This window comes from Vicia villosa, linkage group LG2, assembly GCF_029867415.1.
Source record: "Vicia villosa cultivar HV-30 ecotype Madison, WI linkage group LG2, Vvil1.0, whole genome shotgun sequence".
In the NCBI taxonomy this organism is placed as follows: Eukaryota; Viridiplantae; Streptophyta; class Magnoliopsida; order Fabales; family Fabaceae; genus Vicia; species Vicia villosa.
In genome coordinates, this window is record NC_081181.1 from 150,657,812 (window position 1) to 150,682,849 (window position 25,038).

Consider the following 25,038-nt stretch of genomic DNA (forward strand, 5'->3'; position numbering starts at 1 on the left):
AGATTGATAAAAAAAAAAATAGTAATCATTCAAAAATGAAACAAACTAACTAGTCCTTGAATTTGCTAACCCTATGAAGCAGATTATTGATAGTAATTGCAAATGCATCCTGAAACCTTTCAAGCTCAGCATTATGATCACCATATACTAATCCAGGCAATAGTTCATACACAATATACCTCCTCATGTTTTCCCTCTCTCTCAAAGAAATATTTCCAAGCTTCTCCACCACATTCACATTCTTTTCTCTCACCTCTTTTTTGTCCAAAAACACAGAATACTTATCATAATCCTCTGGCAAATGCCAAGGATATTGATAATAAGCTGTGAAAGGATCGAAAATAACCGGAATACAACCCGATATAAGTGAATCGAAAACCGATTTTCTCGTTGGACTATCTCCCGGTGGCTGCAAGCAAAACTCAGACTCCACAAAAAGTTCTATAATTGATTCTGGCTCATTACATTTAACAGAACTACAATTCAAAAACTCGCATTTACCGTCACTTTTCGAACTACATTGGTCGATTAATATCGACCTTATGTGGTCATCCGCATCATTCCGCGCCGCACCAGCAAAACTCACAAGATTCTTCCGATTTGATCTTATGATTTTCAGCTGCCAGTCGATTATATCATTGTCCGATTTCGGATGAAAATAAGTCGGATGAGGAATTCCGATATCGTTCAAATGCCACGGTTGGCGTTCGATCAATAACTTAATCGGATTCTGCATATTTTCAAGCTCTAACAATCTAGTTCCCCAAGGAGAATCACTAGTCCTTCTAAAATCCCAAGAAATTTTCCCTAACACAAAAACATGATCCTTACCTAAATTCCTTTTCCATGTAACTTGTCTCTCAAGCCACTTCAATAACTCCAAACCCAAACCATCTTTCACATCATTCGAAACATTCTTGAAGTGCCATCTCAACACATCAAGTCCACCATAGAATGGAACATAGAATAGCTTTGCATCATTCTCATTATAAACCCTGCAAGGATGTTTCAAAACCTTTGAATGAAAAATTAGTTCAAGTGAGTATTGATGAGTTTTATACCAACCTTTACCGAGTTTTGATATCGGTTCACCAAACCCTTCATTACTTACGTATCTGCAAAAATTCTGCCATGGAACCATGTCATTGCATTGACCAACCAAATCCTTATTAAACTTAGATGGTAAATCATACACATAGATTCCTTTACCATCCTCACAACTTGCATTGTTTTTATTATCTGATCTCCACGACCGGTGAACCTTCAAGTGTTCTTCAATGATCTTAACCGCATTTGCAACCTTCTCATTATACGGAGTACTAATCGGAAACTTCTCAACTTCAACTTTCTCAGTAGTAATAATGGAAGAAGTACTATTACTAATATTGTTATCATTTATGGAAATATTTGGGATTTGGAAGGAGGGATTAGTATGAGTGGCTGCAGAAAGACAATAGAAGCTATTATTGAGCTTTCTTGTGGAAAAACAAACATGAATGATGTTTCCTGTTATAACAGTGGAGAATGAAGACCATATGTAAATAAAGATTAAAAGAAAGATTAAACCAGAAATTTTAGTTAAGAAGCTGGATAGAATTGAAAAACCAGAACAAGATTGTTTTCTTGATAATTTGGATCTTTTTCTGGATAATGACACTGCCATTTTTGTGATGAGAATTTGTGTTAGGAATTAGGATTCTTTGTGGTTTATCTAGTAGAGAAAAAAATGAATCATTATTTTCTCACCAAATACTTATCATGCAAGCACGAATTAAGTGATTATAACTTTGAGGAATAAAAAATAATATTATTATATAGTTTGTATATTGTAACGTGCTACCATATATATGCTTACTAATGTAATGTAGTTGTTGACGCTCATGATGCAATTAATTTTCATATTTTCAATGAAGGTACATTCAAATGTTTTGATTATTTTTTTCAAAGGTCAACATTATTGTTAGCACTTTTTCATCTTCTAAATCAACCATGTTTATATTTTCAATCTTTAAAAGTGGAGATTTTCAAGATAATTTGAGTAATAATGCAGTAATGGATTCTCGAAATAAGCTAGATTAATCTCCTTTTACATGAAATGATAAAAACAATACTAGACTTGATATGAAGTTCCTAAAAACTATGCTCAATTTATGGTTTCATTTTATGTGAATCCTTGTGATACTCGCCACTTTGTTTACCAGAGAAGATTACTTTATTATTTGATAGTATGTTACAGCACAATCTAATTTATGTATGTGTGGAGGTCCAATCTGCAGCTTAGTAGTTTAACTTGTTCTGGATTGGGCCTGGGTCCATCAAAACTAGAAAGGCGCTCGTGGCCTTCTATACGCAACTGTCCGATCAGTCACACTAGATCCACATTGTGTGGCGCGCTCTTTTACTTCTAGACTTCTAGTGTACAATGGCAACAAGTCAAGAAAATTTTATGCAGTGATAAGTGATTTGATAGTAAGAAACCCACATACAAATGCTTGAACATAATACTAGAAACTATATTTGTTTATTAGTATTACATAATGGAAACACAATAAGGCCATGTAAAAAAGATAACAAAAGAAAAGCTTGTTTGAAACACTAGACTACACTGTAATACAAAAGGGAAGCAAGAATTCTACAACATACTATCAGTTCTAGCTGGAAGGCGACGGAAGAAGTTGATCGGTGCAGACGGAAGCCTGTTTCTAAATCGCGGATGCCTCATGAAATAGAACCCTGCTAAACCAGCCACCACTTGAAAAGGAGTAACATATAAAACCAAAGCAGATAACAAACAGAAAGTAATGAACAAAGAAGTAGCGCGCGGATCTCTCCAGCTCAACATTGCATGAATCCTCTCACCCTGGCTAGCCAAATCCCCTACAACTGATTGTATTCTACCAGCCACACTCCTCAATCGATCATACCGCATTCTCACAACATCAGGGTTTTTGCTTGTTGGAAAAGTATCAAACTCCTCATCCATTTCATCTGGATGTACTGCATCAGCCTGCGAGATTCTTGTGTTCATGTGAGGAGGGTACCTCGCTCGATACCTGATATTACAGATAAAGTTAGTTAATAGTTAGTTAGGTTAGTTATCCATATTCATTATTATCGTTAAATGAGATATTTTAGTAATACCTGAAGTTCCATACACCTATCAAGAACAGGTAGAGAAAAAGTGTAGGCAAAATCAACTCCGGGAAGCAAACCAACATGAGAAAAAGCACATGAACAAGGACTGTCGTAATAGGATTTAACCACATGCAGATATCACCTAACCATTTTCCAACTGCAAACACGCCAGAAAAAACTGTCATAAGGCGAAAGAAATTCGCCTTGCTACGACGCATGCTCCATAGGTGTGAGTCAACATCTGACATGTATTCCACCACTTCCTTACGAAGCGGTGGCTCTGCTCTCCCGAGCCGTGCTGCCACTATGTTTACTGCTTGATGACGTAGCATATCGAGTTGCATGACAGCGAAAGGCCTAACGTAGTGCATCTTCGGGAGAAGTGGTTTTGAGTATAGGTAAAGCATGTTTGCGAAAGAAGTGCATGAGAATCTTATTGCCAAGTGAAGTTCACCCATTTTCTTAACACCAGTTGGGTGAAGTACTAGCAATGGATATGAGTGTGTGTAAATTCTTCCTGTTTCAAGAGTTGATATTCGAATTCTCACCTTCCCGATTTTCAAGTCTTTGTTGTGACCCTTTTCACCACTGATTTGGGAATTGTCAAAGACACCTACTGTGAGGACTGTTGCAGGATCAAAAACCTCCCAAGTATATTGCTCGTTGTATTTAGGCGAAAGATTATCGACAAGTGTCCTTGTTCTGACCCATTTGTGACCATATTTTGCTACACAGTATGTATCAGAAGTTCCTCTACCATCCCTTGTTTTCATAGGATGGAGTCCTATAGCATTCAGCACTCCAAGTTCCAAAACACCAATTGGTGGCCTCCATAACTGTTTTGCAGTCGGACGAAGATCGCTGCTGTAATGAGTTGATTCATCAAGAACATGATATCCTCCATCTAGACATAGACGGAGCTGGATTCTACTCGCAAACTTTTCTTTCTTCAGCTGATCGACATCCACAATAACAGGCTTTTCAAGGTTGAACCATCTAGAATGAATGATTCTATCATCCGCGCGCCTCTCCACTGCGTTCAATGGTATGAAAACCCTCCCAATGATCTCATCTTTTCCCGGACCAACTCGATCTTCAACCGAAATTATCACATGATCATCAAAAGGCTCAGCAGCAACAAACAAAAGATCTTCATTCCAATGTGGATTTAGAGTTCTAGCAGGAACTGTCTTTGTTTTCAGCACCTGGTTTCCTATCTGCACTTTGACATATGCATCCGGAAAACGATTTTTCTCCGTTGGAATCAAGTCCTGTGCTTCTACAACATTGACACGAACATACCACAACCTTGGAGCATGATAGACTTTTGAACGTATCGCTGTCGTGGTAGCAGGCGTGCTGTCGACTGGGCAAGCTGCATCCGAATGCCATGCATCAGAAAAGGCCTCATCTGCTTGAGTACCAATCCAAACAGCTAGCATCAACTCACCTTTAACTTTCTCCCCTTTCTTATCGTCGAGACGGTACCACTCGGGTGCCAAAGGACTGTCTGGTGGAACTCTCAAAGGAACCTCATTGATGTCAAATCTCACAATGCCTACAAAATCATCTTTGATGAGATCCTTGTCCTTGATAACAACTTCTAGCACAGATGCTTGCATCCTTTCCTTCGAAAACGCGAACACCTGATGCCACTCAGGACTCTGATTCTTATCAAAATGTCTGGTAATACCTCTATAATTGCCAATTCTCACCTCAACAAACGGATCAAGACTCCCGGTAACATCCATAGAAGGAAGCTCGCGAGCCTTAACGACCCTGACATACAGAAAATACATCCTTTCCACGAGATCATATGTACTCGAGGTTTTGTCTTTATGAACAACTCGGCCGCCAACAACCCTTCCCCCACCGAGAAACGGGCTTGTTTCTTTAAGGGCAAAATCGACTGGTTGTAACGATGAAACTGAATGCATATGCACTAGCTTCACAGGCTGTGGCTGATCAGATTTCATTTCATCAGCTTCATACTTTGTTACATAGTGAGTATCCGCATAGCCGGTGGACTGTTGTTGATGCCGATGATGATTTGCATTAGGCAGGTGATGAAATGAGTGTCTCGAGGACTCAACCTTGTCGCGAGACAAACCATTCATCGTTGCATTCATAGGTCCACCAACCTCAGCATGATCATTCGTCTGCATAGACTCGCCAGAAGGACTCGGAATCGAGGATTTTATGGTTGGATTATCAGTAATATAAATTTTAAGGCCAATCTCTCCTCTTACACGCGAAAAAACCCCGCGCTTTTCCAACGGATAATGCAAAACAACAGCATCAGCTAGAGGGACAAAAGAAGTCCCGGTAAGACTAACCTTGCCAAGAAAGGAACTTGAGTTAGTAGCTTTGGAATGGCAATGGACATAAGCTTCAAGAGTGAGATAATGCAGATTGGAAGGATCTGATATGTTGAAGTAGAAGCTCTCATTCCAAACAGGATTAAGATCCTTCTCTTTAATCGTTGTTCGAAACTTTTGGCCGTCGAAGTAAAGTTCCACAAAGGCATTAGAAGAACCTTCTCCATCTTTAGGAAGCAGATTGTGAGCACCAACCACATCAACCCCTAACTTTAAGTTGATCATATTTGAATATGGTACAAAGCTGGTTGAAGAGTAGTGTAACAGGTTTAAGAAGAACTGTGAATGGATATATGGTTTTCACTCACATGAACACAAAAAGAGGTTAACATTAATTTAGCTCTACATGTGATGTGTAGTACAAGTAGTATATGTTTATGTAGAAGCACGCATTTACAGAAAAATATAAAGAAGCATGTGAGTGGCAGGCACTGATGCTTTTTCAGCTTCAAGTTAGTGATCCATTAAATACGGTAGATACACATGAGCTTCACTTCTCTAAGTCTAACTCGTACTCTGACAATGATACAGTGCGGGTGACTTCATCTTTAATACATGCAACCTGCATTACATATCAACTCCATTCATTTACATCAAACACAATACAAAATACATAATCTTTATCTAGATTTCAGGAGAGAGAAATGAATAATACTATTTCCTCTTTAAATATAATATATATTTTTAACATATTACCACCGACCAATTAAATACTACTAGTACGATTCAATGTAAAGTCATTGTTTAATTTTATTTTATTTTAAAATAAATTAAAATCTTTACATAATTTACACTAAAAGTGTATGAATATCCAATTTAAATTCATGATTTAACTTTTTATAAAATTGTCATCTTTCTTGTAAAATTTTCTTAAAAAAATGTTAACGAGTGTCGTAGAGATATTTTTTAAGGGTTTAAAAAGTTTTTTTTTTTAGAAATACGTATATTTAAAATATTAAAAATTAAAATAATTAACTTTTTTAAATAATATTTTTAAAATGTATGAAATAAAACGGTTACAAAATGTCTATGTTACACGTATGTGAGAGTACAAGGAAGATTTATCAACCATCATATTAAAAAAGACGGTTGTGATTAAAAACTCACTTAAACTACTCTCGTGACATATCTTTCAAAACGTATGGACCCTGAGTATATGATAAGGAACGAAAAAAAGTATATATATATATATATATATATATATATATATATATATATATATATATATATATATATATATATATATATATATATATATATATATATATATATATATATATATATTGATTTGAATCAACAAGTATGTGACTCGAATCAAGAATTTTTTGCATACATGACTCAAATCACGCAGGGTTTTTACTCGAATCATGAAATCTTTCATTCCCCAAAAGTTGATTCGAGAAACATGATTCGGATCATGAAAATGTTTGATTTGAAATATGAACGTGCTTAGGAATTTTAAACTTTGATTCTAGAAACGCTATTCAAATAATGAACATACTTGATTTGAACCATAATTGGTTTGCTCCGTATCTTGAGCTGGTTTTATATGAATCATTAGCGAGCTGTTTGTTTTAAAGTCAGTTATGAAACTTTGATTCGAATAATGGTAGAGTGTGAAAGAAATCACATGGTTCGAATCATAACTTGAATCAGACAAAAAAAATACGACTTTCTTATTTACTTGATTCAATTCATTCTCTCACTAGATTCAATTCATTCATAAGTCTCTGACTCGAATCAAATGGTCATTATACAATTAATTTTGTGTCTAATCTCTCAAATTCTCTATTCGTCAAGAAAAGCAACAAATGCTAGAAGCACGCCAATCTGCATCACACACTAGCTAAAATTTTCCATTATGTCACATTGCCTTCATGATTCTACCAATGTGGCTATTTTTGGGCCATTTCCCATAGGCGCATGACCAAATAATTTTTTTTATCATTAGAGTAGAATATTTCATAACATGGATAGAAGCCGAAGTCATCTCCAAGATCAATACAAAAAGGGTTTGTCGCTTCTATTGACAATAACTCGCGTGGAGGTTTGGCTTGCTAGGATTTATCATTTTAGAAAATAATACTCACTTTGCCAACTCTCTTGTGGTCAATTTTTGACACGACCTTGGAGTGAAGACAAAGTTTATTTCAACTGTCCATCCATAGACAAATAGACAGGTTGAATTATGGAACAAAGTAATATTAGGGGAGATAAAGAAAAAATTGGATGAAGCCAAAGAACTCTAGGCCGAACAGATTCACGAAGTACTATGGTCATATCATACCACCCCCATTCAAACACCAAAGAGACTCCATTCACAATGGTATACGGTGTTGACGCCATGCTGCCTATTGAAATCGACACGCACGTGACAACGTTCTCAATTCAATGAAGAAGAGAACGAGACAGTGCTTAGGTGTGTAGTTGACCTGGTTGATGAAACTTGAGACATCGCCTACATCAAGGAGTTAGCCGCCAAGCAAAGGGCGACATAAGATACAACTCATATATGGTCCCGAGGAAAATACAGGAAGGAGACCTCATACTTAGACAAGTTGTCGTGCCCTTCCAATAGGGAAAGCTACGACCCAACTAGCAAGGTCCATACCACATATGTCAAGAACTACTTCATGGAGCTTACAAGCTCGAAAATCTGAACGAGCGACTCTTCCTAAGAACATGGAACTCAGTTAACCTGAGATATTATTACAATTAGCTATTTTAATGTTTTTTTCTGGTTTTAAGGAGAAATGAGATTGGCCAACAAATTTACAAATCCCATTAAAAAGTGATTGGAAGATCCTTGTCATCCTCAAGAGATAATCTAAATGTTGGAATCCATTGGAAGATTCTTGCCGCCCTCAGAGGCAATCTGGATGTTGGACTTCTATTGGAAGAACCTTGCCTTGCTGCCCTTAGGGACAATATAAATATTTGACTTTCATGAGAAAATCTGTGCGTAACAAGGAACAATACCTTAACATTAAATTTCACCCGAGAGACTCAACCTAAGGTCTCGCATGAGGAACTCCACTTAGAACTTCGCAGAGGGGTAAGAGACTAAATCACTACGCCCTTTATAAGGTCTCGTACTTGAGAGACTGCGTACTGGTATATTTGCAAAGACTACGCAAGAGGCGACACAATATTCACTAAGGGCAAATGAATAATGTCCACCGCGTAAATTAGGGCCCATAGTCTTCCTTTGTTTTCAATGTTCGCACATTTATCATAACTAGTGCCCCTCATCTGAAACGACCACCCTTTGGCTAGGTTACTTGTCCACTTGCGAAAACGTGGGGAGCGACCTATCCACACTCAGTAACAACATGAGGGGCAACAAAAAATGAGGGACACGTTCTCCAGAAGAATAAGAGAATAACCACCCATTCTCCACGCTCTTGAGATATAAGAGTGTTGTTACTTGGAGCATAAGAGTGTTGTTACAGAGCTTTTCACCATCACGTTGGGTCAAGATGAGGGGTTGCATCCATATTGGGTCAAACACTCGCCTAAAGGTCAGAGATCCGCTCCAACAAGTGAAAGAGACACCTCATATTCATGCAAAACCTTAAGGTAATGTGTATGGGTCTTCTCACTTATAAAGTGATCAACCTCCATTTTCCAAGCAATGTGAGACTTACACAACTCACACTTGTTTCTCAACAATCTCCCCCTCAAGTGTGAGTATATCCATTATGATCATTTCTCAAACAGAAGCTATTTCATCCACATACTTATACCTCCGTTGACAGACACCCTTACCACGTCACAAACACTTCAACGAGACACATTGCCTGACCACCATCATGTGATATAAGGTGTTAGTCTCTTACTCGAACCATGCCTTGATATCACTGATGGGAATCATGAGGGGAAACATCCACATTGAATCAAACACTCACCTAAATGTCAAAGACCCACTCAAACAAGTGAAAGAGACACCACATATTTACTTAAAATCTCAAGGCAATAGGTATATGGTCGCCTCACTTATAAAGTGCTAAACCTTAATTTTTTTAAACAACGTGAGACTTACACAACTCACAACTCACACTTGTTTCTCAACAAATTTCTTCCCGAATTTGCTCTAATACCAGAACAAGCAAAAACTCAGACAACCTTACACATTTAAACACATTTAAGAGTTGTCCTTTATTATACTTTTAACATTATCCTCAAAATAGTTTTTTGTTTGACAATTTAGTTCATAATATTAAAAAAGAGACACTAGGGATTTGTTGGAATTTGTTTTATTGGATGCATTGCCAGACACTAAATTTGATCACTTCCTCTCAACCATAACTCAAATCTTTATTTCTTATGTTGTGGGAGTCTAGAAACTTTTTTAAAATTCTTTCTCCATTATTGAAATCCATTAACTTATATGGTGATGACACTTTTTTTGGACCTAGTTAACCATAAGTCTCAAATGTTCAACTACATAAAAACTTAAACATCTAAACATTATGATTAATTCATTGCTTTCTCGATATGAATATTAAATAATAATGACTCTACGTGTGTGGAGATAAAAATGATATCGCCCTTAAATTGCAAGTATGGGGTTAGCATTATTCACCGGGACAAAAGTATGGTGTTATCAATTTGAGTAATATAGTAAACATCATGGATGGGTTCCATTGACTTTGCAGTTTTTCCCATATTTTAATTTCTGGCAACAACATGGAAGGCATGCCTCTTAAATGTATGAAAGGCTTAAATACACTTTCTTTTTCAGACTATGCAAATGCAATTAAGGCGTCCTCTAAGTCCATGTTCGGTTGGTGTCTCAGTTCTCACATATGTTTGTGCTTGATTGGTTGGAGACATGAAGTAATTTAATCAGCCACGTGATTCAATTTAAGATTTTGTTTTTAAATCAAGAAAAAAAAGTTATTTATTATTGAATATGTCCAAAAGGGCTTGAGAAACAATAGGATTGAGTTTGGAAACTCTTATTTGATTTTTGACTTGAATGATTTCTGAATTTGTCTACGGGCTTGGTATTCAGATCCCTTCTAATGAATCTAAGTATTTTTCTCAAAACTACTTAGGATTTTTCTACGTGGTTCATTTGATACCTAATGTAAAACTTATCTTTGACTATTTTTCCGCCGTCTTCCTTTTTGCTAACTCTCTTCACTATCGTTTTAGAATCTGTTTTGATTGGTTTATTCTTCATCTGCAAGAAAATTTTTATACCCTCTTTGATTCCAGCTAATCTCAATAATAACTTCGTCATTGCTGTTATTGATGATGAGTCCAAGGTTTCATTCTCCTTCAATAGCCACATTAGCGTCTATGTTGATGGTGAAAGTAGTTGAAACAAAATTGGTTTGTACTATATCCTTAAGATTTTGATGATAACAAAGTATTTAAAGAACAATTAGGTACACTAATGTTTATTAAAGTGTGACGGAATATAGGTTAAAATTATGATACAAAATCAGTTATGATATTGCACTGAATATCTAAAGAGAAGCTTATAAGATGCAGATTTTGAAGATCAAACTCTGAAGAATTAGACTCTGATGAGTTCAACTTATAAAGATTAGAGTATGAAGAAAAGTCAACCTCTAAAGGATCAGAGCCTGAAGATCCCAAACTCTGATCAAGTCAACATCTGAAGATTAAGTCAACCTTTGAAGACTCAGAGCCTGAAGGACCAGAAGTTGAGACTCAAACTCTAAAGACTCAGATTTTAAAGTCAGTCAAAGCTCAAGGACCCAAGAGTTTTTGACAAGTCACTATTAGACTCTTAATTCATTTTGTATTCTTCTGATCACGTGATGACTTAGCAAAATTCTACAGAAGACAAAAGGATTGCAATTAATAATTCCTCTTGTGGCAAAGAAGTTTCAAATGGCCTCTCAACGACATTAATCATATCAGGACGCTTTCCAATGTCTCTGATGGTGCTTCTCTCAAAGACTCACTTGTGCAAGAAGTCTTCTCCAACGACTCTCTTATTTTCCTCTATAAAAGGTGTCTTGTGCAAGTCATTCGACATCGCGCCTGAACTTAACTGTTAACTGGATCAGACTCAACAATTAACATAATGCATAATATTATGGAAATATTATGTAATCTTATGTGGCGCTCAAGTTAAGGATAAAAGTATTTATTTGTTATCTCTGATTTCAAGATATTTGATTAGTTACTAAATATCGAGAATATTTAGGAATCTAATATTTGAAGCACTATTTTCATGAAGAAGATTGTGGAGAAGTTTCAAATGGCCTCTTAACGACATTAATCATATCAGGACGCTTTCCAATGTCTCTGATGGTGCTAGTCTCAAAGACTCACTTGTGCAAGAAGTCTTCTCCAACGACTCTCTTATTTTCCTCTATAAAAGGTGTCCTATGCAAGTCATTAGACATCGCGTCTGAACTTAACTGTTAACTGGATCAAACGCAACAATTAACAGAATGCAGATATTATGGAAATATTATGCAATCTTATGTGGCGTTCAAGTTAAGGATAAAAGTATTTATTTTTTATCTGTGATTTCAAGATATTTGATGAGTTACTAAATATGGAGAATATTTAGGAATCTAATATTTGAAGCATTATTTTCATGAAGAAGATTGTGGAGAATATCTTGGAATGTTTCTAGCAGCTAAAATTGTGGAGACATTTTAGGAAACAAATGATTGAAGTCCTAACTTTAAGGAGAATATTTTGGAGCATTTCTAGCATGGATTCTAGCATGGAAGATGTTGAGACTTTCTAGGAAACACATGATATTGTTCCTATTTTTATGCAGAATCTTCTGCAGATTTGTAACAGCTTATGAGGTGTGATTGAAGGTCCAAATCTAGTTGGGTATAGTTTATAAATAGAAACTTTGTAACCTAGGTAATAAGACAACTGAGTATTCAAATATGTAATCGTTAGGGTTTGTCAAGGTAAACCTCCTGGATTGTGGGAAGGTTACCATGTGATCCTCGAAGCCTGCAGGTAAGAGGAGTATTGTTCTTAGAGGAAGCTTTTAAGTATCTTCAAGTTAGGAGTCTGAAGAATGTAATTAATAGAATGAGAGTGCTAAGTCGTTGATACAGTTCCTGGGATTAGAAACTGTTCAACACCATTGCGGTGGTTGGGAGTGAGCAGAGGTTCTCTTGTCTTAGATAAGTTTCTAAGATAAAGATTGCATTGGGTAGTGACTAGGTAACCCAAATGTTTTTTATCTATAAACTGGAGGTTGTTTACATAAAATAGTACTACTAATAGTGGATCTTCTTCCTGACTTAGTGCCCCTAGAGTAGGTGTGTTTCTCACCAAACTGGGTCAATAATTTTGTGTTGTTTATTGCTTTTTAGCTTTTCTATTTATATCGGTATATACCTCGTTGTGTTCTTAATGTTGGATCAGATGTCTTGACATGCCATATGACATCTGAAGTCTGACTTGCCAGAATTTCATAAACCATGATTATAGTGCCTCTAGGAGGAACAATTATACTTCTAAACCTCCAACCTTCAGTGGAAATTCTACTGAGCTTGAATGTTGGAAAAGTAAAATGTATACTCACATCATAAGTCTTGATGATGAGTTATGAGATATTCTTGAAGATGACATTAACATTGAAGTAGGTGGAATATGTACGGTGGCTGACACAAATAGTCTCACATCTTCTCAGAGAAAGATATATAGAAAATATCATAGATTCTCTACCTCATTCTAAGTATCTCAAGATTATTAAAAATCTACCACTATAATCATTTTTAAGTCTCTTTGTGCTACTTATGAAGGCAATCAACTAATCAAAGAGGAAAAGGCAAACCTTTTGGTTCAACCGTATGACCTTTTCAAAACGAAACAATATGAAGACATTGAAACCATGTTCTCAAGGTTTCAAGTTCTTGTATATGGTCTTCAAGTGCTGAACAAGAGCTACACAATAGTTGATAATGACAAGAAGATTATTTGGACTCTTCCTGCCAAATACAGACCAAAAGTGACCGTCGTACAAGAAGCTAGAAACTTAAACAAGATAAGTCTGGAAAGTCTAATTAGAAATCTCCAGAGCCATGATATGGAGCTTATTAGAGATGAACCTGTCAAGAAGTCAAAGTCTCTTGCTTTGAAGTCTGTTGATCATTATACTAAATCTTCTCAAATTTGGAAATCTGAAAAACCTGCTCGTGAAAGAGGTTCAAAAGAAGATTCAAAAGATCAAGAAATGAAATTCATAATTAAATATTTAATTATCTGGACAATAAGAAGAATATAAGATTATGAGGCCGAGGCAATGTCTTCGGAGGGTCAAGCTTCAGAGTCGATAAAGATGACCATAAGGGACGCTTCAACTGCAAGAAGCCTGGTCACTTTATTGTTGATTGTCCAGAGCTGCAGAAGGACTTGCCAAAGAAAGGAAACTTTTAGAAGAACAACTTCATAAATAAAGTCAAGAAGAGTCTCATGGAAACATGGGATGAGCTTGACAAAGAAGGAGAATCTGACAAAGATGAAGAAGAAGTAAATCTAGCTCTAGGGGCTTCAATATCTTCACACACAGAATTTGACTCAGGTTCTGGATCAAATTCTGAAGAAGAAGAAGAAGATGATGATGATGAGGTATTTTCTAAACTTTTTTGTTCTGACTTAATTTCTTTAATTCAAGATCTTATGGAACATTGGCAAGAGAAAGACAGACACATAGAAATTTTGAAAAAGCATTTTGAACAAAAATCATATAAATTAAAATCTCTTCAAAATCAATAAGATGATTCAGAAAGAAGTCAACTAGAAAATATGTCTGATAAACCCCTGAGTGAGTATGAACTGGCTCTTCAAAAAAATTCAATTTAAAGCCTTTAGAAACCACCAAAACATGTCAGAAAAAGCCCATAAAATGCTTATTATAATAAAATAAAGCATATGGAAAACACATAATTGCACTTAGAATGTTACTCGACATCAAACACATATGCTTTGTAACACATAATTTTATAATAAGTAATTCAACACCTATCATCGTATGCTCACAATCACTTAGGGTATCATTGCAACAAAACTATAAAGGTAAACATGCTTCGCAAATCATATAGGACTCATGAATTCACTTTATTAACTTCAAATAAAATACGGTAAAACTACCTCAAACAACATAATTATCACAATAGCGAGAGTATAACATCTAACTCTCTAAAATAACATAAACAGATTAAAAACAAACAATCGTTCGCCCCACTCACTGTTACAAATCATAGCACGCAATCTAAATAAGTAAAACAAAAATATAATAGAAGAACAACCTCGCATTATCCTCCAATATAAGCAACTACTCAGCTACCTGCTTGTATGTACTCCGAAGAGGAGCACCAAACACAACAACAACAAAGGGAGTGAGAAATCTCATTAATAAAGTAAGTGGTACATACTCATAATCTACAGCTAATTGTATATACCATTTCACAATACATTCTCACACCCAACTCCACAATCAAACACAAAATATATATTATGCATCCAACTCATTCATGTGATGCAACTATACTATGCAACTTGATGCATATGCATGTGGTACACCATCAATATTTGGTTCTCTCAAGAATCGGGTCCCCTCTCTGAACCCATGAGCCCCCTCTCTGAGCTCCTAGCCCCCTCTTTGAGCTTGAGACAAGCCATTATTTCCCCCTATGAACTAGCAAACATGCATCTTGACACAAATCAAATGATGAATGATCATATCACCAATATCAATATGTTAAGACCCCTTACTGGTCCAAAGATAATGCACTGACAACTCTCGTAATCCACCATCCACATTACCACATAACAACAATTTATACATGCAAAACACAACATGAAATCAATACAATCAAGCATTGCAATATATCTTCTCAATTGAACTATTGTCTCATACACGCAACATCACGCATTCACACTCAACATGATCAATATATCAGATCATATTCACAACTCATGATCATACTCGTAATAGCATCATCGCCAACACAACATTAACAAGTACACACAATTCTTATCCATTAATCATTTTACCACAACACACTAAACTCTTCAAAATAATTCCATTTGATGGTAAATTACGTTATCTTTTTAACGCTTTGAACCACATCTCATTTGGACTCACGGATTAAAAGTTATGATCAAAACTGTCGCAGCGGGAAAAATACCCGAGCGCATTGCACGCTCAAAATACAGACATAGTTGCCACTTAATTTAATTTATCCTAAAAGGAAGAGAAAATATCAATAAAACCTAAGGGAAAGAGATAAGGGTACGTGAGTCGGTTATGCAAGGGGAAGGTATTAGCATCCCTCGCATCCATTGTACTCAATGAGAACCATTTTGGTTATTTGTATGCTAATAAAAGGGCTATTGGTTTATTTCTTATAACTGAAAATAAGTTTTTAATTAGTGTGCTCGCCTCGGTGTTTAACCCTTGTGCCTACGTATCCCCATACTGCAATGAAGAAGTCAGAGCTCCCTAGTTCGTCCAAAAATTTGTTTTTGTTAGTTTATGTTTTTTTAGGGACTGATGTTATAATCATATCCAAGAAGTGTTTAAACATGAGTTGTTTGGTCCTAGTTCGGATGCTCGAAGCTATTAGTCATACTGCTAAGGAACATATTATAACAGTTCTTTTGTGAAAATAGTTGTTTTTGATATTATTAAGGAAAATAGAGTTTGACGTGTGGTTGTGGATTGTTAGGAGACACATGGAAGATGGTCCCCCAAGGCTGCGGGTATCTAGACATGTGGGGAGTCGGAAAGTAATACACCACCAACTCCTTTTTTCGTTCTTTAATTACGAAAGTCATTTTGATATGTATAGTACTAAAGACAATGAAATGGAGGCGAATACTTTGGATCATCGGGCCAAACGTCTCATATTCAAAGATACTCAAAGGTGACTTAAAGAATACTCCCCCTCACCTTTTCCATCTACTTAAGTCTCATGGCATACAATACGTATCATATTTTTAGTGTATTTCAAATTTAATTAAGGAAGATATTTTTGTTTTATTTGAGGGTGTAAAAGAAAAAACAAGATGGGGAAGATAATCCTAATGTATTCATGTATTCTTTCTAGGATTTTTTGTATGCGAAAATCTAAGGGAACATGCATTTGTTTTTGTTTATTAAAAAAAAAGTTAATTTAATTAATCAAATATTAAACTTAATTAATTAAACTAAGAAACCTTAAGCGAGTATAATAAAAAAGTCAATTTATGTTGAATTTATAGCAAGAAAATCAAACAAAAAAATTAAGTAAAAGCATCAATAATCCATAAAAATCTAAATGAATTAATTGTCAAAAGTGGAGTAAAAAGTCTTAATTTTGCTCTAATTATTCACAAAAATTCTAAACCAATTATTTTTTTTTAATTCCTAAGAATAATTTAAATGATATGCAAAAATTTTATATGAAATTATTTTAAGAAAAACTAAATAAAAAATAAAATATGTATGTATTATTATGTAGAGATGTGTTGTAAGAGTAGTAAAATGGTGTTGTTGGGCTGCAGGGGAGTAATTGCAAATCTCGCCCATAGTTGTTAACTGGATTTGTGAAAAAAAGAAGGAGGTGTGAAGAGAAAGATGGTAAATGGGCTAGAAAATAGAAAATACAAAATCTGAAAGAAAAAAAAAAACAAACAACTAATAAAAAAAGAAAAAACCGGACCGGTCCGGTTCATGAATCTAAGCTTTATTTTCATTAAATCCTTGATTTAATTAGTTTTCGAATTTTCAAGAATGGTAAAAATTTTGTGTGTTCAGAAATGGAATTTTAAAGAAAAAAAGAAGTGATTTTTGAGAAACTAATCTACGTTACATGTTAGAATTGATGTTATTTTTATGTTGTTTTCACGTATGGAGTTGGATTTTGTGAAGTTGAAAATTGGAAGAAAAAGTGTTTATTTCATGTGATGTCAAAGAATGAGTTTTATAAAGAAAAGTGGTTATTTAGAAAAGCTATGCTATCTTATGTATTTAGAAGCAATGTTAATACCATGCAAAATATACAATTAAATGTTAGAACTAGATTGAAGAGATTATGTGAATTTTCAAGTTTCTTGAATCCTGATTTTTGGTGAATGCACATAAGTGCTTATTAGCGTAAAAGTGCTTATTTTGACTAATTGTTGTATATTGCTTAAACCAAATGTGGCATGCTATGTTTACACTAGAATGTCTATACCGTACCTTTACACCGTATTTCCCATGCTTCATTTTTATGCATGGCACAAATTTCAATTTTTTTAAAATAATAAATTAATGAAATAAGTAGACTTTACCGTATAAAAATACGGTGTAAATGTCAAATGTGGTGTAACTATATCGTATCTCAAACCAAATTTGTTGTTATACTACACACAATCTATTATGACACTAAATGCAAATTGAAAGTTAGATTAAGAGAAGAATATATAATGTAGATTTTCATGCTACTTTAATGGTGAATTTTGTTGATAAATAAGCCTACTTACATGAACCAAACTTATTCAAAATAATATCATAATCAAGGCTTTACGACATATCAACAAATCAATTCATACAAGATTCATGGATATGACATGGAGAAGATGGAGATTCAAGGCTTACCAACGGAGTGGAGATTTGCTCTGGTCGTTGCTGAATTTTATCTACGAAATTAAGCAAAAAGTAACTCGGAAAACTTCAGAGGTAAACCTTTAAGCTTCCAAATAATCCCTGCTTGATGATAAGATGAATATAGATTGATGATGATAGAAAAAAAATGATAAAACTTGAATCTTGAATTGGTAGAACTTGAATGTGATGATTCTTGAATTGTTGAAAATAGATGAAAATAGGATAGAACTTGTTGAATGCTAGATGTTGAATCTTGATGTAGATTATAAGTGACTTGTTGAATGCTTGAGGTTAAGCTCTGCCGAGTTTAGGATTTCAATGTGAAATTCTAAATGGTGATGTAAAGTAAGCTTTGGTGAAGGTGATGACAATGATGGAAAAGTGTTGAAGATTAGAAGTTAGAGAATGATTGTGAATTATTGAAAAAGGTAAAAATAGTTAAGCCCCCAAAATTGGGAAAAGTGGTAGTTTATATAGTTTTTTTGGACGATTATGGATCATTAGATTATGATCTAAGTAATCACTTTATCAACGGTTGAGAATTGATTTGGGGATTAGTTGTGTGTCACAATTTTAGACCTTTGGGTCAAGTGTTATCAATGGTGGAGGTTTGATGAGAAATTGGTAAAAAAATTGTTTGATTTTGTTTTAGTTAGAACTTTTAAGTAAATGCACGAGTTTGAGAATAAATAGGTAGTTGAAGGAAGTTAGAGGCAAGATATGTTGGAGTTTAGCAAAAGTACCAAGTCTCAATGTAAGACTAATGATAACTTGAAATAGCTTGATTTTTACTTTATATTTCCTTTTGAATTTATCTTTGAATTCACCACTTTTACTTTGAATTTTTGTGAATTTTTGTGAATTAAGTCATTCCTTTGAATGTTCTTCTTTGAGAAGTGATTTTGTTGGAAATAAGTGCTTCTATTTGATGGTTGAACTCTATTTTTTTCTTGAACCAAAATTGGGTAATGTTGTAAAAAAAACCTTACCATTCCAAATTTTTTCTAAGTGTTAAAATGTAGAATTTTTCCTTAATTTTTGAGTGAATTTTGGATGACTTCGATTCACGATTTTTGCCGATTATTTAATGTGCCTTCTTCTTTGCAGCAAGGTGAACATCATGGCGAAAGAGCGAGCTCAAATCAATGTCGGAAAGTGGAGATAGAGGCATGACAAGAACTGGAAGTTATTTTTTTATTGGAAATTCTCATGTAACATAAACATGACATAAGTCATTTTCACATGAATGGTGGTGAATTTTGTATTAAATCATTGTTGGATAGGTCTATAAAAATTAGAAATAAAAAATCGAGTCGAATGCAGAAAGTTGACTAAAAGTCAACTGTTTGACAAAAAGTCAACTATACCAAATAAATGTATTTTTTTCCCGTTGTTTCCTTATAGATGTACCTTTGAACTTTTGATTAATAAAACTTTATCTTTTATTCCAATTTTGCGCTTTTTTTCAAATTCAAGAGATTTCCGAATTAAGTGATAATTTTGACAACCACGATTCTCAAATAAAGAGATGATCCACACCATGAGTAAATATGAGAAATAGATCTAAATAATTACTAGATAACATCTGCTTAAAAATTCACTTTGAACTGATTAAAACAAAAAATCATAGAACTTTGACCTGATGATTGTGTTATACAAAATGTGATGAATGATATGTTAAATGCATGACTTATTCAGATAAAAATTAGAAAAAGGGTGGGCAAAATTGGGGTGTGACAAAAATAATCATCGAACCAATCTATTGTTGTTGCAGACCAATCTATTTGTTTAGACTGCTATTACGAATTTTTTTAAAATAAAGAGAACCAACCAATTGGTTATATGTCTCAATCGATTGTTTTAAGTTGTTGTTTAATATTTTTCACAATTTTGAAAGAAGCCAATAGATTGTTTAGTGTAGTCAATAGATTGATCCAAACAAAATTTTCTTTCTCAAAGCGAACCAATATATTTGTTATTGTAGCTAATAGATTGGTTCAATACAAATTTTTCTTTTTTCAATGTGAACCAATGGATTGGTTACTGTAGACAATAGATTGGTCTGCCAAGTTTTTCCAGAAATCTCTATTTTCTCTATTACGATTATCCCCTTCATGTCCAACCTCTAAACTTTAAACCAGTCCCAATTATAACATTCTAAATTACATCCGAACAACACCAATACAATCATCCTCATTCTAAACTAGTCCCAATTTCACATAAAAACTCAAGAACACAACCACATAAAAACAACAATATCATTGCAATTTAGATTAATACATGTAAAACAAGATCCACCAGAATCAATAGGTAAACAAACCCTATCAGATGTCAAGGAATCTTCTACCCTACCCCTTCATGCATATACCCTTTATTAAAGTTATTCTCTTCCCTTACCTAAATTTTCCAGCAAAGTTGATAGATCCTTGAACTTTTATCCCTTAAGCCTTCTCTTCTTCTTCCTCTTGCCTTAACCTTCATTTTCACTTTTCTCTCAAGAATTCTTCGTACTAACAAAAAAAACTCTTTCCTCTTAACTTTTTTTTTTAAATAAAAACTTAATTCCGTCACTATTATATTCCTACCTCTCCCCCAACTTTCTTTTTCCTCAAAATCTCTTCAAACTCCTACTTCCTTTTATTTTATTATTTATTTAAATAAAGAAACTACAATATTATTTTAATTAATAAAATAATTCTAAATAAACCTTTCATCCTCTAATTACTCTCCACACTCTCCTCTCAAGGTCGCACACCTCTACCATATAAATTAATTGAATTATTCATATAATAATTAAATAAACACACAAAATTCATAAATAATTTGATTAAAAAGATAATTTATATTGAGGTGTTACAACTCTCCCCCACTTAAAGAATTGTCGTCCTCGAAAATTACCTCAAGTGAACAGGTTTAGATCCGAGTCCCTCATTTGGTTTTCAAGCTCTCAAGTCATGTTCCCACCAGCCGATCCTCCCCAAGCTACCTTCATCAAGGAAATCTTTTTATCATGCAACTGCTTTACTTCTTGATCCTCTATCCGCACGGGTGATGCCTCAATAGTCAGGTTATCTCTCACCTGCACATCATTCACTTGGATCATATAAGACGGATCCGAAATGTATCTCTTCAATTGAGACACATGAAACACATCATGAAGATTAGCAAGTGACAGTGGCAAAGAAATCTGATAGACCACTTCTTCTATCCTCTACAAAACCTGGTACGAACCAATGAAACACGGAGTGAGCTTTCGAGACTTCAAAGCCCTACCAACACCAGTTACCGGAGTAACTCTAAAAAACAAACGATTTCCCTTTTTGAACTCAAGTGCATTCCTTCGTTTATCATGGTAGATTTTGTGGCGACTCTGTGAAGCTCCCATCTTCATTTGATGAATTTGAATTTCTCAGTGGTCTGTTAAACAATCTCAGATCCAATCAAAACATCCCCTCCTGACTCATACCAATATAAAGGCGTTCTACACCTTCTATCATACAACGCCTCAAACAGTATCATTCCAATACTTAAATGGAAACTATTGTTTAGGTAAACTTAATCAATAGAAAAAGTTGTCTCAAGCACCTCCTTGTTCTAGCACACAACTCTTACAAGTCTTTTAAGGATTGAATAGTTATCTCTGCCCGACCATCTGTTGTGGATGATTAGTAGAACTCAACCGCAACTTCATACCCAAAGCCTTCTACAAACTCTCCCAAAATCTCAAATTAAACCTCAGACTCTGTCAGATACAATACTAGACGAAATCCCATGCAAAATGACAATTTAGACAACGAATAGTTATGTCGAATCAAAATTAAATGTGCCAATTTAGTCAACCTATCCATAATAACCCAAATAGTATCACAACCCTTCACTGTTCTCGACAACCCCAAACACAAAGTCCATCAAAATGTTGTCCCATTTCCACTCAGGAATAAACAACGGTTGCATCAAAGCCAATTGTTTCTGATGTTCAAATTTTGACTTCTGACAAGTCAAACACGCATACACGAACTCATCAACCTCCTTCTTCATTCCAAGACACCAAAACATCTTCTTCAAGTCTTGATACATCTTTTTGGCACCAGGATGAATATCCATACCACTTCGGTGTCCTTCTTAAATAATACTCTTCTTGAGTTCAGGAATATCAGGAACACATACTCTGTCCCAAAATTTTATAACGCCATTCTCATCAATCTTCAAATCACCACTTTAGCCTTGATTGATTAATGCTAAAAGATCAATAAATTTCAAATTAGTTCTCTGGCCTTCTATAATCTTATCAAAAACACCATTGATAAGCTTCAACGTGCCAAATTTCACACTATGCGGCGTGACTTCACACACCAAACTCAAATCTCTAAATTCTTCGATCAACTCTAACTCTAGCCATCAATGTTGACATATGCAACGTCTTCCAACTCACTGCATCAGCTACGACATTGGCTTTTCCATGACGGTAATTCAAACCAAAATCATAATCATTCAACAACTCGAGCCATCTCCTCTGTCTAATATTTATCTTATTTTGGTCTAACAAGTATTGCGAACGCAACAACAACCAACTCTAAATCATGTGTTTCATGAACCTTAAGTTGCTTCGATGTATAAGACACAACTTGTCCATTTTGCATCAACATACCTACAAGACCCATCTTAGAAGCATCACAATAAACAGAGAAAGATTCAATTGGACTTGACAAAATCAACATTGGAGTCGATGTCAACCTCTACTTAAGCTCTTGGAATATCTCTTCACACTTTGCATCCCCAACATAAGCATGACCCTTCCTAGCTAGCTAAGTTAACGGCAAGGCCAACTTAGAAAATCCCTTGATGAACTTGTGATAATAACCAGCTAATCCAAGGAAACCTCGAATCGCAATGACAGACTTCATAGTCTCTCATTATAACATAACTTCAACTTTTGAAGGATCAACATCAATGCCTCCACTAGATATTACGTGGCGGAGAAAACTCAATTCTCTCAACCAAAACTCGCACTTTGAAAACTTAGCATACAATGGCTTATCCTTAAACAATTCCAACACAACTCTCAGACGTTTGGCGTGTAATTTATCAGTCTTTGAATAAATCAGTATATCATCAATAAACACCACCACAAACTTATCCCATATACTGGTGAAAAATTATGTTCATATACTCCAGAAATGCACTAGGAGCGTTAAAGACACAAAATGGTATCACAGAATACTCGTAATGATCGTACCTCTTTTTGAATGCAGTCTTTGGAATATCTCCAGCCTTCACACGAATTTGATGATATCTCAACCTCAAATAAATTTCGATAAAGACATAAGCACTCACTAACTGATCCATCAAATCATTAATCCTCAGAAGTGGATACTTGTTCTTGATAGTAACTTTATTCAACTATCGACAATCTACACATAAACGCATACTACCATATTTCTTCTTCAATAACAACACTGGCACACCCTACGACGAAACACTAGGCCGAATGAACATTCTTCTCAAGTAAATTTTCTAGTTTCTTTTTTAGTTCGCTCAACTCTACCGCAGACATCCAATATGGAGCCATGGACACCAGAATCATACATGGTATCAAGTCGATCGTAAACTCTACCTCACACTTTAGCGGCAAATCAATGATGTCTTTAGGAAACACTTCTGGAAATTTGCAAACGACAGGTAATTCACTCATCACTTTTTTCCTTGAGCATCCAACGAAGCTAAACCCATAAACACTATTGGACCATCTTTCACAGACTTAGCTACCTGCTTAGTAGATATTAACAAATCCTTATCTTCCATGAACTCTAGAAACATCAATGTCTTGGTGTAACTGTTAATATGAACACGGTTGAACTCCAACTAGTCCATTCCAAGGATAACATCAAATTGATTCAACTTCTCTCTGGTGGCAAGTCACAAATACCCCTAGGAAAAACATCAGGAAACTTACACACAATAGGCATATCAATAACCACAACATCACTCTCCATTATTAGAGATGCAAACAACACAAGTATTGATCATCCCCTCACAAGAAAACTTTGACCTGATTCACAAACATGATTTTTGAATTCGTACTCTCTTCGGGTTCGGGAAACAAAACCACTTCAACTACACCGCACTATTGCAATCACGAGCACACTGAACCAACTTTGTATAACTGAAATATCTTAGAGAAGCAGAAGCTTCTTTCATGCTTGTTGCAATCCCGCTCCTACAAGTGGTTAGAAAAATAACGAGTACCGATAATATTCTACGCACATGTAGCATACCAAGGAATTAATAACATTAGACAACCTGGCCGAACGAACCGACCTGCTCTAATACCACTAATGTAACACCCTAAAAACCCCACGCTTATTATCATAAAATAAAGCATATGGAAAACACATAATTGCCCTTAGGATGTTACTCGAAATCAAACACATATGCTCTGTAACACATAACTATATAACAAGACATTCAACACGTGTCATCGCATGCTTACATTCACTTAGAGTATCATTGAAGCGGAATTATAAAGGTAAACATGCTTAACAAATCATATAGGTCTCATGAATTCACTTTCTTAAATTTAAATAAAATATGGTAAGAGTATCCTCCAACAACATAATCATCATAATAACGAGAGTATAACATCCAACTCTCTAAAATAACATAAATAGATTAAAAAGAAATAATCATTTGCTCTTCCCAATGTTACAGATCAGAGCACATAATGTAAAGACGTAAAACAAAAAGATAATAGAGTAACAACCTCGCGCCATCCTCCACTATAAACAGCTACTTAGTTACAACATCATACAATCACACTCAACATGTTTAATATATCATATCATACTCACAACTCATGATCATACTCGTCAAGCATCATAACCAACACAATTCAATAAATACACACAATTCTCATCGATTACTCATACTATC

The 25,038-nt window shown here is 35.0% G+C and overlaps 3 protein-coding genes across 3 annotated transcripts; all 3 read right to left on the reverse strand.

Moving 5' to 3' along the window:
- Window positions 1-49: 49 nt before the first annotated feature.
- Window positions 50-1,663, reverse strand: LOC131650331 (probable xyloglucan galactosyltransferase GT20). The gene has a single exon (XM_058920039.1). It carries the CDS (start codon window positions 1,661-1,663, stop codon window positions 50-52), a length of 1,614 nt encoding a protein of 537 aa, XP_058776022.1.
- Window positions 1,664-2,454: 791 nt separating this feature from the next.
- On the reverse strand, window positions 2,455-5,952 carry LOC131647052 (multiple C2 domain and transmembrane region protein 7-like). Its single transcript, XM_058916969.1, has 2 exons — window positions 3,142-5,952; window positions 2,455-3,053 (listed from the first exon to the last, which is right to left on the reverse strand). Exons 1-2 carry the CDS (start codon window positions 5,736-5,738, stop codon window positions 2,633-2,635), a joined length of 3,018 nt encoding a protein of 1,005 aa, XP_058772952.1. The 5' UTR covers window positions 5,739-5,952; the 3' UTR covers window positions 2,455-2,632.
- A 15,103-nt stretch (window positions 5,953-21,055) lies between these two features.
- Window positions 21,056-21,493, reverse strand: LOC131650332 (uncharacterized). The gene is made up of 2 exons (XM_058920040.1): window positions 21,329-21,493; window positions 21,056-21,235 (listed from the first exon to the last, which is right to left on the reverse strand). Exons 1-2 carry the CDS (start codon window positions 21,491-21,493, stop codon window positions 21,056-21,058), a joined length of 345 nt encoding a protein of 114 aa, XP_058776023.1.
- Between the last annotated feature and the right edge of the window lie 3,545 nt (window positions 21,494-25,038).